The sequence below is a fragment of the Typopeltis vanoorti genome, chromosome 16 (assembly GCF_054136105.1).
Source record: "Typopeltis vanoorti isolate ZY-2024b chromosome 16, IOZ_Tvanoo_1.0, whole genome shotgun sequence".
NCBI classification, from domain to species: Eukaryota; Metazoa; Arthropoda; class Arachnida; order Uropygi; family Thelyphonidae; genus Typopeltis; species Typopeltis vanoorti.
The window spans coordinates 111,829,661-111,842,904 of NC_143564.1; the positions used below are offsets into that span (position 1 = coordinate 111,829,661).

A 13,244-nucleotide genomic window follows, 5' to 3' on the forward strand; every position below is an offset into this window, starting at 1 on the left:
GATTTTCACTTTACGACAGATAGTTGAGAAATCATGGAAATATAACAAAGATCTGTATTTAAGTTTTGTAGATCTGGAAAAGGCATATGACAAGGTGCCAAGAGAGAAGCTGTTCCAAACGCTACAGTTATATGGTGTTAATGGGGCATTATATCAAGCAATACTTAAGTCTTTATTTGAGTTGTAAGTCAGCAGTTAGAATTGAAGGAAGTACAGGAAAATGGTTTAACCAGGATGTATATATACATCCAGTTTATCATGCATGTGAAGTGCATATTAAAATTGTAATAACATTGATATTACATTGAAATATATGATGGATACGAAGCATATGAGGATGTGTATTTGATCCATGAAGGAAAGTGGTATTAAACCTGATATCAAAATTGGAGGTGTTAATCTCAGCTCTTTGCTTTATGTGAATGATATCATTATTATTATTATTATTAAGTAACACCTCCAGGGAGTCCAAAAACTCATCGAGGGAAGGCACCTACTCTACAACTCTCCATCTTCACCAACCACAACTACCTTCAAACTACACCAATACCATCTATTGCCGATCACTACTCCTATTTTCACAGACAATCACAAACATCCATGCCCACGGCCCACAGCCTTTTGGCTGGAGAGCTGGTATGCTAACCACTCGTTTAACCACTAGAAATCTAAAGATTAAATTGAATAACTGTTGTAATAGAAATGGTATGAACGTCAGCATTAAAAAGACAAAGACAATGAAAATAGGCAGAAACATTAAAAATATCAACTGCACTGTGAATGGAGAACTTATAGAACAAGTAAAACATTTCAGCTACTTAGGCACGATTTTTAGTGAAGAGTAAGTTAAATATGGAAATAGACAACAGAATCAATAAAGCTGATATGGCAGGAAGTCAATTGATTAAATTTATATGGAATAAGAGAGAAATTAGCCAAAACACTAAATTAACTGTATTCAACACAGTGTTTAAACCAATTTTAACTTATGGATCTGAGAGCTGGGTTAGAAGTAAAACACTTGACCAAAGACTAGAGACTGCAGATATGAGAATCCTGAGAAAGATTAGTGGCATGAACAGATGGTATCAATGGCAATATCATATTAAAAATGAGGATATTAGGAAAGAATTTGATATTGTCAGCATCCAGGAATGTATTAGCAGAGCTAATCTCAGGTGTGGTCACTTAAACAGAATGGGAGAGGATAGATTAGCAAAACAAGTGTTCTCTGCCAGGTTGGCAGGAAAAAGACCCAGAAGAAGATATAGGTAGATTGATAAAGTAAAAGGTGCTTTAGAAGACAGAAATATAAGACCTGATAATATTGGAGTCTTGACATTAACAGACTAATTTGGAGGAAAATTGTAGATAGGAAGTTAGTAATGATGTAAATTTTTCATGTAGTACTATCATGCCCTGTACAAACCCTTGATGTATATATCAGAAATTTGATGATGATGATGATATGATATGATATAGCTGGAATTTTCAGAATAGGAGCAAAAAAATTCTTGAAAAAACACAGGTTTATTTCAACATCTGGTTCTACTTCTGGCTCAATGTCATGGTTTCCAAGAACAAGACACATATTCAAGATCATTAGGGTGATTAATCAAATCATAATTTTCATGTGTTTTGACACCAACAAGACATGCTTCTGTACATTTCCAGCAAAACGTTTATAGCTGGTTTTTCAGATGTCATGTAGTATGTATGGGGGGGGGGGGGGATTGCTAACTTTCTTATATAGCTTTTTTCTGCTAGCTTTCTTATTTTCAGGTAGAACTTTTCTATAATGTATACTATATAGCTAAAGCAGTATATTAACCATTTAATACTTGATGAATTGAAACTTTTGAGATTGTTTCAAAGCATGTTTATGGATAAAAGAAAAGCAGACTAATTTAAAAGATATAGTCAACAATTTGGAAGAGAAATTTCATATATTATATATTTCTTTATGAAACAAAATACAAATTCTGCCTCATATATATATATGTTTGCTCAAACAAATACTAGAATGTTACTAGCAACCAAAAGTTACATAACCATTAAAGACTTCCCGTGTTTCATTGAACACAGCACCCTGAAGTATAACACTTCAATTTGCTTTTTATTTACATTTCCCCACACAATCCACATATATCTGCATGTTTCCAATTATGTAATGCACTAGAACAGTTGGCAATAAATAACTGGTGATCAGGAAGCACAATTTTCATTAGACAATTTCAACAAAACAAGCAAGAGTGTATTCTTTCATGTGTATCAAAAAAATAAATTAATTAAAAACGCAGTGAAATTTTCAATTAATAAAACAAACCTCATTTACAAGTCTTTCTGGATTTATATCAACAAGTAAAAGTGAAATGCTGGTATCCTGAATAATTAAAGGTGGACTGTGGATAGCTGTAGAGGTTACAAAGAGAACAGGTTGCTGCAATCTGTTTAAAAAACAAATATGTTAGCATTGTTCAAATTTTCAATTATTATTATTATTATTATTTATAATTTGTTTTAGTTATAGATTTTTATTTGTTTTTTTTTTGCTTTTAATATTATTACCACATATGAGAGCTACTGTAATAATTTGTAGTTAATTATATTTTGTTTTCAGTTGTTGTTGACAGTCGTCTTTATATTATTTTCTTCTTATCTTTACTATGTTTTCTTCAACCTTTCCCTTTCTATTTTCTCTATACTATACTACAGCTCATGCTCCTTACATTTACTATCTGTTTAATACACTTTACCTTATTCTAATCCGATTAACTTATCCCCCCCCACCCCCCGTGTAATCCTTTATACTTCCTATAAGTGCTCAAGCTGTTAGTGAAAAGGCCTCTGAAATAGGCAATTCACGATTACAGTCTACTATCTCCCACACTATGTAATTCAGAAAAAATTTATATTATTTATCGACTGCACCATCCTGAATTAATTGCATGAGAGGATTAGTTATTACACAAATAGGAAAGATCACTTTCTAAAATAAACCTTAACTATTCAGTTGTGGCAATTTCTCTACTTTAGATACACAGGTTCGATTGTTTTTGTGAGACAATGGATTGGTCAAAGATCAGGTGATAATTTTTAACAAACAAAACATGTTTATTTAACCTTAAGCAACTTTACAATATAATACACAATTGAACAATTTCTCTCTAATGCTTATCTTGAGCTCAAATCATAACCTCTACATTTAGACCTGCTATTCATAGTAATTAAATAACTTGTTTACAAATCTAGGCAATTACAGGCTGTTACAAACGACATCGTTGGCTAAACATCTTTCTTAATATATATTAGCTAATACTCAGCCTCAGTAATCTCTTATAGCGACCTTACAATTATTTTAACATAGCTACGTTCAATGGACATACATACAACTCTTAATCTTTACCTTAGCATAAGTACAAATCTGAAAACAAACCCCAACTCAACATCACCAGAGTTAAAGATTGGTACTATCAACGTAAGAAGCCTGAATGGCAAAGAAATGGAGCTAACTGAGGAATTAGACAAGTACCAGATCGACATAATAGGGGTGACTGAAACAAAAAAGACCAAAACTGGTGAGATCTTTCTGAGCAATAAATACAAAATTTTATATTCAGGCAATGACAATCAAGGAAAAGAAGGAGTAGCCATAGTATTCAAAACAAAATACGAGCCTCATCTTCTTGAATGGTAGGCAGTCTCAACTAGAGTGATATGGGCAAATATCAGAATGGGAAATTGGACAATGAGACTTATTTGTGCCTATGGTCCCACAGAAGGTTCTACTAAGGTAGAAGTGGAGGAATTTTTTGATGCTTTAGAAAAAGCAACTCACACAATGAAAAAGGAAAAGCTGGTCCTTGTTGGGGATCTAAACAGCAGAGTAGGAAATGATTGTGAGACATACAAAAATATTTTGGGAAAATTTGGAGAAAAGAGCAAAGCTAATAATAATGGCAAATATCTGTTGGATTTCTGCTCAGGACATGGACTGGTTATTACTAACACCATGTTCCAACATAAAAATGTGCACAAATTCACATGGAGAGAAGAGGCTAGGAATAAGAAAAGTCTCATTGACTATGTTATTGTTGATAGTGATGTTTTCTCTCTGGTGCAGGACACCAGAGTGTACAGAGGATTTGAAATTGGAAGTGATCACTATTTAGTCTTAAGCAGGATAAAATTGAATTTCATATTGAAAAGAATAACATGTAAAAAAGTTTTAAAGCGAATAAAAGTTGAGCAGCTCTCAGATGTGAACTGTAGACTAAAATACACAAAGATTATTGAAGAAAAAATGAAACAGTTTGAGAACAGGAATCAAACCTTGCAGATTCAGTGGCAAACTCTGAAGAAAACATTGATTGATTCTGCCAGAGAGGCATGTGGTGAGGTTATGTGCAAGGATAGAAAAATCAGAACTCCCTGGTGGACACAGGAAGTTAAAGAGGCAGTGAAGGAAAAGAAGAAAGCATAAGAAAGCAATAAGTCAGCTTTTCCTCTTAGAGAATGCAGAGACAAATGTAAGAAAGCTAAACAGTGTGTAAAACTAGCTAAACAAAAGTCATGGGAGGACTTTGGCAAGAATATAGAAAATAAATATCAAGAAGGTGGCAAAATATTCTGGAGGTCGTTGAAGAAGCTTAGGAATGGAAGAAAGAGTACTGTAAAAGGAGTTAGAGATGATAAAGGTGACATGAAAACAGGAGAAAAAGATATCCTTCAAATATGGAGTAATTACTTTGAAAAACTGCTAAATGAAACAAGCAGTGACGACAGCATAGTGATAAAAAACACTGACCAGGCATGCAGTCAGGAATACATATCCATACTTGAAGTAGAAAAAGCCATCAAAGGATTGAAATGTGGAAAGGCAGCAGGAGTAGATGATATTCGACCAGAAATGCTGAAGTATGGTGGTATAAAAGTCTTACAGTGGCTGCAGTGCATAGTTCAGAAAGCCTGGACAGAGGGACGAATTCCTGATGATTGGAGTAGAGCTCTCATGGTACCCATAAAAAGGTAAATAAACTGAATGTGAGAATTACAGAGGCATTTCCCTACTGAGTGTTCCTGGCAAGATCTATGCAAGTATACTTGATAAACGGTTGAGAAGAATTGTGGAAGAAAAGCTTGGTGAAGAACAAGCTGGATTCAGGCCAAATAGAGGCTGTCAGGATCAGATCTTCACTTTACAACAAATAGTCGAGAAAGCATGGGAATATAACAAAGATCTGTATTTAAGTTTTGTCGATTTGGAAAAGGCATATGACAAGGTGCCAAGAGAGAAGCTATTCAATACGCTGCAGTTATATGGTGTCAATGGGGCATTATATCAAGCAATACATAGTCTTTATTTGAGTTGTAAGTCAGCAGTTAGAATTGAAGGAAGTACAGGAAGATGGTTTAATGTTAAATCTGGTATGATACAAGGATGTACATTATCCGCTCTGTTATTCATTATCTATATGGATCACATTATGAAGGAAAGTGGTATTAAACCTGATATCAAAATTGGAGATGTTAATGTCAGTTCTTTGCTTTATGCGGATGATGTTATACTTCTAAATAAATCCGCTACAAGTCTACAAGATTCTCTGACTAAATTAAATAGCTGTTGCAATAGATATGGTATGAAGGCCAGCAATAAAAAGACAAAGACAATGAAAATAGGCAGAATCATTGAAAATGACAACTGTGTTGTGAATGGAGAACCTGTGGAACAAGTAAAACATTTCAGCTACTTAGGTACGATTTTTACTGAAGATGGTAAATTAAATAAAGAAATAGACAACAGAATCAGCAAAGCTGGCATGCTGGGAAGTCAATTGAATAAATTCATATGGAATAAGAGAGAAATTAGTCGGAACACTAAATTAGCGCTGTATACAAGACAGTGTTCAAACCAGTTTTAACTTATGGATCTGAGAGCTGGGTCAGAAGTAAAATACTTGACCAAAGACTAGAGACCACAGATATGAGAGTCCTGAGAAAGATTAGAGGCGTGAACAGATGGCATCAATGGCAATATCATATTAAAAATGAGGATATTATTAAAGAACTTGACATTGTCAGCATCCAGGAATGCGTTAGCAGAGCTAATCTCAGGTGGTAGGGTCACTTAATTAGAATGGGAGAGGAAAGATTAGCAAAACAAGTGTTCTCTGCCAGGTTGGCAGGAAAACGACCCAGGGGAAGACCAAGATATAGGTTGATTGATACGGTACAAAGTGCCTTAGACGATAGAAATATAAGATCTGATAATGTTGGAGTCTTGACAAGTAACAGACTGATTTGGAGGAAAATTGTAGATAGGAAGTTAGTAATGATGTAATTTTTTCATGTAGTATGATGATGATGATGATGATGAGCATAAGTACAATAGAATCTACTCACAAATTTGCAATATCACATACAATCTTACCAGATTTGAAGATATATGGTGGTTCTGCTGACTGCTTCCTTCCATCCTATGTACTGACCTTCACTGAACGGCTCTTGGCAGTCGTCCTTCAGTAGTCCTTTCCATGGAATCGTAGCATTGCTCTCCATTGGTGCTGGATCTACTGTGGGCACCATGTATCTGGTTGCACGTGGCACATTCCGTTACTGGAAACACATCTCCGAAGAACAAACTGCCTCTCCTGGGTTCCCCGTACCTAGGGGTCACACTCCAGCAAAATTTCGGGAGTCCGAGTGGACCAACAAACTGCAGCAAGAGGAAAAACTAAGCCCCCTTTCTGAGGTTCTCAAGAACCCTTTTATATAATCCAAAGTTCTTTGTTTTAGGGTCGGAGATTCCCGGATCTTCTGTAAACATACTGACGTAAGTTGTCTTGACCTTCAGTTTTGGCAGCAAAATCTCCACATCTGAGTGACCTTCAGTACCTTTGTTCACTTTCAAGTCGCCAACATAATGCTGTCTAATCCTCTTAACTTGAGGCAAAAATACTTTAACATTCGGTTACTTTTACAATTTTACATCAGAATTTAACATTAAATCAACATTATGTACAACTTGAACCTTTACAATATTTGATAACTCATGTACAATTCTATGTCATTCTTTTATTCAGCTACAAGTTAACAATCAGTATTTAACCATTAAAATACAGTAATAAACAATTTTGTTTTTTCCACGATTTATGGCCTCTGTAAAATCGATGTCAGAGAATTTTAACAAAATTTCACCGCATCGGATTTTACATCTACTACCTATCTCACATACCTTGCACAAGGAAAAGTTAGGTGAGAGGATGTAGAATAACCTACAGGATATTCTACATGGAGTTGATAATTTATGAGAAAGGCTATTCCAGAGAACAGAGGTTGATGGGATGAAAGAGGAAAAGTAGGTTTGGTGGGTTTGCAATTGGACTGTAAAAAGGACATTAGGTGGCCTACTCTCATGTTTTAATAGGCTCAGTGGGACAAAAAGGAAAGATGGATGTCAGTTCAGATCAGAAAAATTGAAATAATTCCTGAAGTAAGTCAATGAGAGAGGACTATTTAGAATGGTATTCTAAGACTGGATGGGTTTTGTGATTTTTCAGCATTAATAGTTAGACAGGTGAAATTTAGTATCCTGAGTGAAAAACCTTTAGCTTTAGCTAAAGGTTTTTCACTCAGGATACTAAATTTCCTGAGGATACTAAATACCTTCACTCAGGATACTAAATACCTTTAGCTTTTCCCTGCACAAACATATGCCAAAGCACATGTTTGTGCAAGGAAAAGCTAAAGGTAAATTTTAGTCCAAGAAGAAAGATGTAACCCAGTCTGGCAATCAATGTATTATTATTAAAGATAAGGGAAGTAAAATCAACATCTTCTCTGAGTGAATGAAGGCACGACAGTGTTTTGGTGGTAATGAAGGGGACTAGGTTTTCTCTGTAGCACAATTTGAAGCAAGGGACATTGCACTCTTTTGAATAGAAAAGACACGAGTTTGTTTCTCATTTTGACAAGATATGGGTTTTCTCAGTTAAAGTGAGTTAGCCAATCCTATACATAGGTAGGATCAATTTTTTCCCAGAAACTCAACCTTTTCATCTCACTTACAGGCAAATCAGTCCTGGTAGACACAATTTGCAGACAAACAAAAAATACTATTATTGGTGGTAGATGACAGTGTGCATAATAGAGGATTGAGGCATAATGTGTATATAGGGTTTGAGTGGTGGGTTGCGCAGAACACAGTGCCCTCCTATGATGAGTCTTTGAACGTCTTGGAGATGTCGTGTAATAATAATAAAAATAATAATAAATTATCTTCATCCTAATGAAGAATAGCATGAAGATCTAAGTTTAAGATGCTGGCTGTAGAAGAACAGTGTATAAGCATCAGTAAAATTGTGAACAAGGTTGTTGATTAGTGAGAAATCATTTGTGTAAAGGAGACAGAATTAGGTGATAGAGTAATAATGCACTCCTGCACTCATGGATAATTCTGAAGAGATGGGCTGTTCACAATTAAAACTAAGGCTTTCAAAGCCCAGTATATGTCTATTAATTGCATATTTTCTTCTGGCCACATTGCCTGAAAATGCAGGATGAAAAACTTGAGTTTCCAGGAACAAAAAAAAAAAAAAAAAAAGTCTTTCCAAGCAAAAGGCAGTATCATCATTATTGAATGGGCTGAGAACAAAGAGTAAAGCCATCACCATGACATGGAATGACTGACCAGAAAGAAAATTTTCTTATACTCTGTTTTGACTATGTTGCCCTATCACAATAACAAATGACATGGAAGATTTGGAAACTTGGAATGTTTAAACACTACAAAGTCTGTCAAGTGTAGGATGGATTTCATCTTCAGCAAAACTATGGATAGATAATGGCTTAATTCACAACACATGAAAATAAGAAGATAAATAGTATATTTATTTACTTAGTAGCAGATATTTCACTTTTTTTTTTAAATCCCAGCATCTTCAGAGAACAGGTTGTCATTTATCACAGTACACAAATAGTAAATAATGGAAACCATTTCAAGATGTGCCATAGGTTCTAGTATACCTTTCTTATATTTATCACACACACAAAGGGGTATGCCATAAGTTCTGGTATACCTCTTGTGTGGGATAAATAAATTAAAAAAATAGATAAAAAGAAAGAAAGTTTAAAATGATAATGGACAACAAAGAATTAAAGTCCTAATTGGCACCATCTATTGCTAGACACAGAAAGAGAGAGATGTTAACAAGGATTAATTTTATCTAAAAATTACTGTCTTCCATATGTTTGATAAATCAATTCAGCCATACTTGTTTAGGTTTGGGGAATGTTTTAAAGCTGCTACAAATTCCAAACACAGTCACTATGACTTGTAATGACTCCTATGTTTTTCATCTAATCCTGTATGGTCTGACAGTTCCAATCTGCCATAAATATGGTACTGAATGCAGTACCCAAATGACTGAAGCTTCAAGATATTTCATAACTAATGTCTTAAACACTAATACTGTTGATAATGTTCCAATTTTCATTCACATTCAGTTTCTCCCTTCTTGGGCTAACTTTCACATCCAGATCACCCTGGCATAAACATATTACTTCCCCAGTCCTTTCAGCTTCTGATAATATGGGTATTCTTTTTCCATTCAAAACACTATTCACTACTTCACAAAGCCTGTTTTTTATATTCCATTTTTAGTTATAGGTCTCCCCTATGTGTGTTTCCAATTTTATCAGTTAAAGGCTTTCAAATGCCAAGATTTTCCAGACATCTCCACTAGGTTATCTCTCCATCCTCTCTCTCTCTCTCTCTCTGATCATCCTGGCATTCATCTCCGTTCATATGGATGCAACTGCGTGATCGTCTTTGTCCATCTAGAGCTTTAAATCCATAAATATGTCATGCCCATCTCCATTTTAATTTTAAAATTTCTTCTCCTATATCCAACACTTGTTTCTTTTCTTATAATCTTCATTCCTTAATTTGTCTTATACTGTGATGTTTAGCATGACTCTCTCTCTCTCTCTCCATTCTACACCCAGTGTTCCTCATTCTGTCTGGTATTTGTTTGGTTATTGGCCATATCTCTGATCTATAGGCATAATTGAGATGATACACTAGTTGAAAAGTTTGGCTATATTTTCTGGTTTTATTTTACTGCACAGGAATCTTTTCAGTTTGCCAAAAGCCACACTGCTCAGCTGAATTCTTTTTATTTCTTCATAAATGATTCTTTTTCCTAATGTAAAAGTTCTTGAAAGGTATGGTTTCCTTTTATATTTGTCATGATTTTAGTTTTTTTTTTTTTTTTGCATAGTTTATGTATAAACCTACTATATTTGATATTGTATTTAATTCATTCATTTCTTCTAGTTCTCTTTTGTTGTTCGCTACTAAAGAATATCATCAGCATGTCATATTTTATTTAATTCTTTACTGCTGATCCCTTTGTCTCTCCAAGTCTAATTCACTAGGCATATTCTAATACTGCATTGAATAGTGTTAAGGCTTAAGTGCTGGGAGAAACTCATATTAAAGGCTTAATGGAGTGAAATAGCACTGAGAAATTATTAAAAATAATATTGAATTATTTCAAATAATTTTTTTATTTCATCTCAGTCACAGAGACATTGTCAGAAAGTACAATATGAGACTTATAACACAAATACACAAAGGCAACCCTAAACTGAGTGAAACATGAGGACAGGAAGAATTCTTAAAAATAAAAAATAAACATATCAAAAAACAGTCATTTGGATTTCAAACCCATGCCTCTAGTTCACCAAAATACATGAATGATATTGTGAAGGATCTGACAAGCAACATACAGCTATTTACTAATGATGCAAAGATAGGTAGGATAATCAGGAATGCTGCTGATATGCAGTACTTGCAGAATGATTTGAATAGGCTGGAATTGTGGGCATGGGAAAATGGATGTCAGTAAATGTAAATTCATGCACTTCGGCGTGATTAGATATCTAATGTATTATAATAGTAGAATTATATCTGAAGAAACTGATGAGGCTAGGGATCTTGGAGTGTTAGTAGATAGGAAACTGAAGTTCAGGAGCCATGTGGCAAAGATTGCAAATACAACTCAAAAGATAATTGCAATGCTGAAACAAATGGTCACATGTAAAGATAAGGATGTCATTTTGCCTCTTTACAAGCCGTTGAGCATTCCACAAAATTACTTTGTTAAGCGAAACTTCGTTCTCAGAGGTAAAAATACTATGGCCATAATAAGGATACGTTTGTACATAAAGAAAATGAAAGACTTTTTTTGGAAAAAAGAAAAGCTTTATTAAATAAAAAGTCAATATTACAAACCTAACAAAGATAAAATCACGACATTTTAAAATACGAATCTAAAGTTGATTGTTTATGCTTTTTTTCTCTTTCATTTAACAATTACCTATATGGATTTATTGCATTTAGCACTGATAGCTTATAACACTTCTTCCTAAATCAGGATCATTTTCACTGAAAAAATGTAAAACATTTTCAATGTCATTCAAGCATCTTTTCAAATCTTTGGTTGCTAACACTTTTTCAGTAGGAACTTCTTTAATCTCGTCTTCATTTTCTTTGGCTTTGTTGCTAACAAGTTTTTCTAAATCTTCCACTGAAAAACCATCATCTTCTGCATTTAATAAATTTCTTACATCCTCTTCGTTGACATTTTTGAAACCTATTGATTGAGCTATCTGGATAACTTCATTCTAATCTCTTGAATGTTATTTTCTTCTTCTAGTACAACTTCTGGCCATAATTTGTGCCAAACTCCATTTAAGCATTTCAGAGTGACTTCTTTCCAAGAGCTATAAATGTTTTCAATTGCATCTTTAATGGTGTAGTTTTTTCAAAAAGTTTTAATTGACAGTTGCTCTTCATCTTCTAGTTCAATTAAATTGCTTTATGTACCACACAGATAATAAGCTTTAAATGTTACTATTACTCCCTGATCCATTGGTTGACTCAGAGAAATTGTGTTTCCTGGAAGAAAGACAACTATGACTGGAATGCATGTGTCTAACGTACCATTAAGATCAGTAGGATGTCCCAGACCGTTGTCCAACAACAAAAGAGCTTTTTCTTCAAAATTATTTCTTTGGCAATACTGTTTCACTTCTGGACAAAAATGGTTAACAAACCAATCAGTAAATAACTCCCTGGTAATCCATACGTTTCTACTAGCTTTCCATATTACAGGTAAATTCGTTTTTATGTTACCTTTTAAAGCCCTCAGATTTTCCATTGTTATTATTTCACCAAATGCAAACTAATAACAATTTTAATTTAAAATTGCCAGAGGCGTTTGATCCAAAGAGTACCGTCAAACGGTCTTTGGCTGCTTTGAACCAAGCTGCTGATTTTTCTTCAATAGATATGAAGCTTTTTGATGGTAGCCATTTCCAGAACAAACTGCTTTCATTGACATTGAACACCAAATTTGGTGAAAATTTTTCACATTCAATTATTTCCTTTAGTTTTTCTGGAAAAAACTAAAGGAAATCAAATTTGGTGAAAATTTTTCACATTCAATTATTTCCTTTAGTTTTTCTGGAAAAAACTAAAGGAAATAATTGAATTTCTGCAAAAAACTTATTTGCAGCTTCAACATCTGCACTTGCAGCTTCTCCTGATAATTTTACACTATGAATTCCCCCTTTTTTTAATTTCTCAAACCAACCACGAGAAGCTGCAACATTTTTTTTTGTTTAAATTTCAGGTGATTAAACAAAAATAATGCTTTTTCTTGAATCATCATTTGAGTTAAAGGCATATGACATTGCGACATATCTATCCACAAACTTAACAGTTTTTCCATTTATTCTAAAATTGGACTCCTTAAGCGAGTTAATTTTGCTGCTACATAACATCTGTACAATTCTGAGCACTATTTAATTTTTCTGATTAACTAAGTATGGTTGTTAAAGTTGACTGCGCTAATCCTAAAGAATGTGCCACATCGGATTTTCTTTCACCACTTTCAACATATGGTACGATATGTAATTTAGTTTCTAAAGAAATTGTTTTTCTTTTCCTTGATTTTGACATTTTAACTAAATATTAATATTTACAAAATCTACAATAATGCTATCAGAGAACATACGTCATTTATTGCAATGCACCACACTGAAACACACCCTATGAAGCGTAAGCAATGTAGGGTGTGTTTAACTAAATTACGCAGATGATGCGTGAAAATGTTAAAACGGACACATCCACAGCTTGGGAGTATGTGACGAGTCACCGTTGTTTGCCAGTCAGATGA

General features: G+C 34.1%; 1 protein-coding gene across 3 annotated transcripts in view; it reads right to left on the minus strand.

The window, feature by feature from the left end:
• The window catches only part of LOC150098264 (spatacsin), an 891,110-nt gene that overhangs the window by 816,958 nt on the left and 60,908 nt on the right, over positions 1-13,244 (minus strand). For all 3 annotated transcript variants that reach the window (XM_090406151.1, XM_090406152.1, XM_090406153.1), the window contains exon 5: positions 2,327-2,447. In XM_090406151.1, coding sequence (XP_090262277.1) covers positions 2,327-2,447 — 121 coding nt within the window. The remainder of the gene's footprint in view (positions 1-2,326; positions 2,448-13,244) is intronic.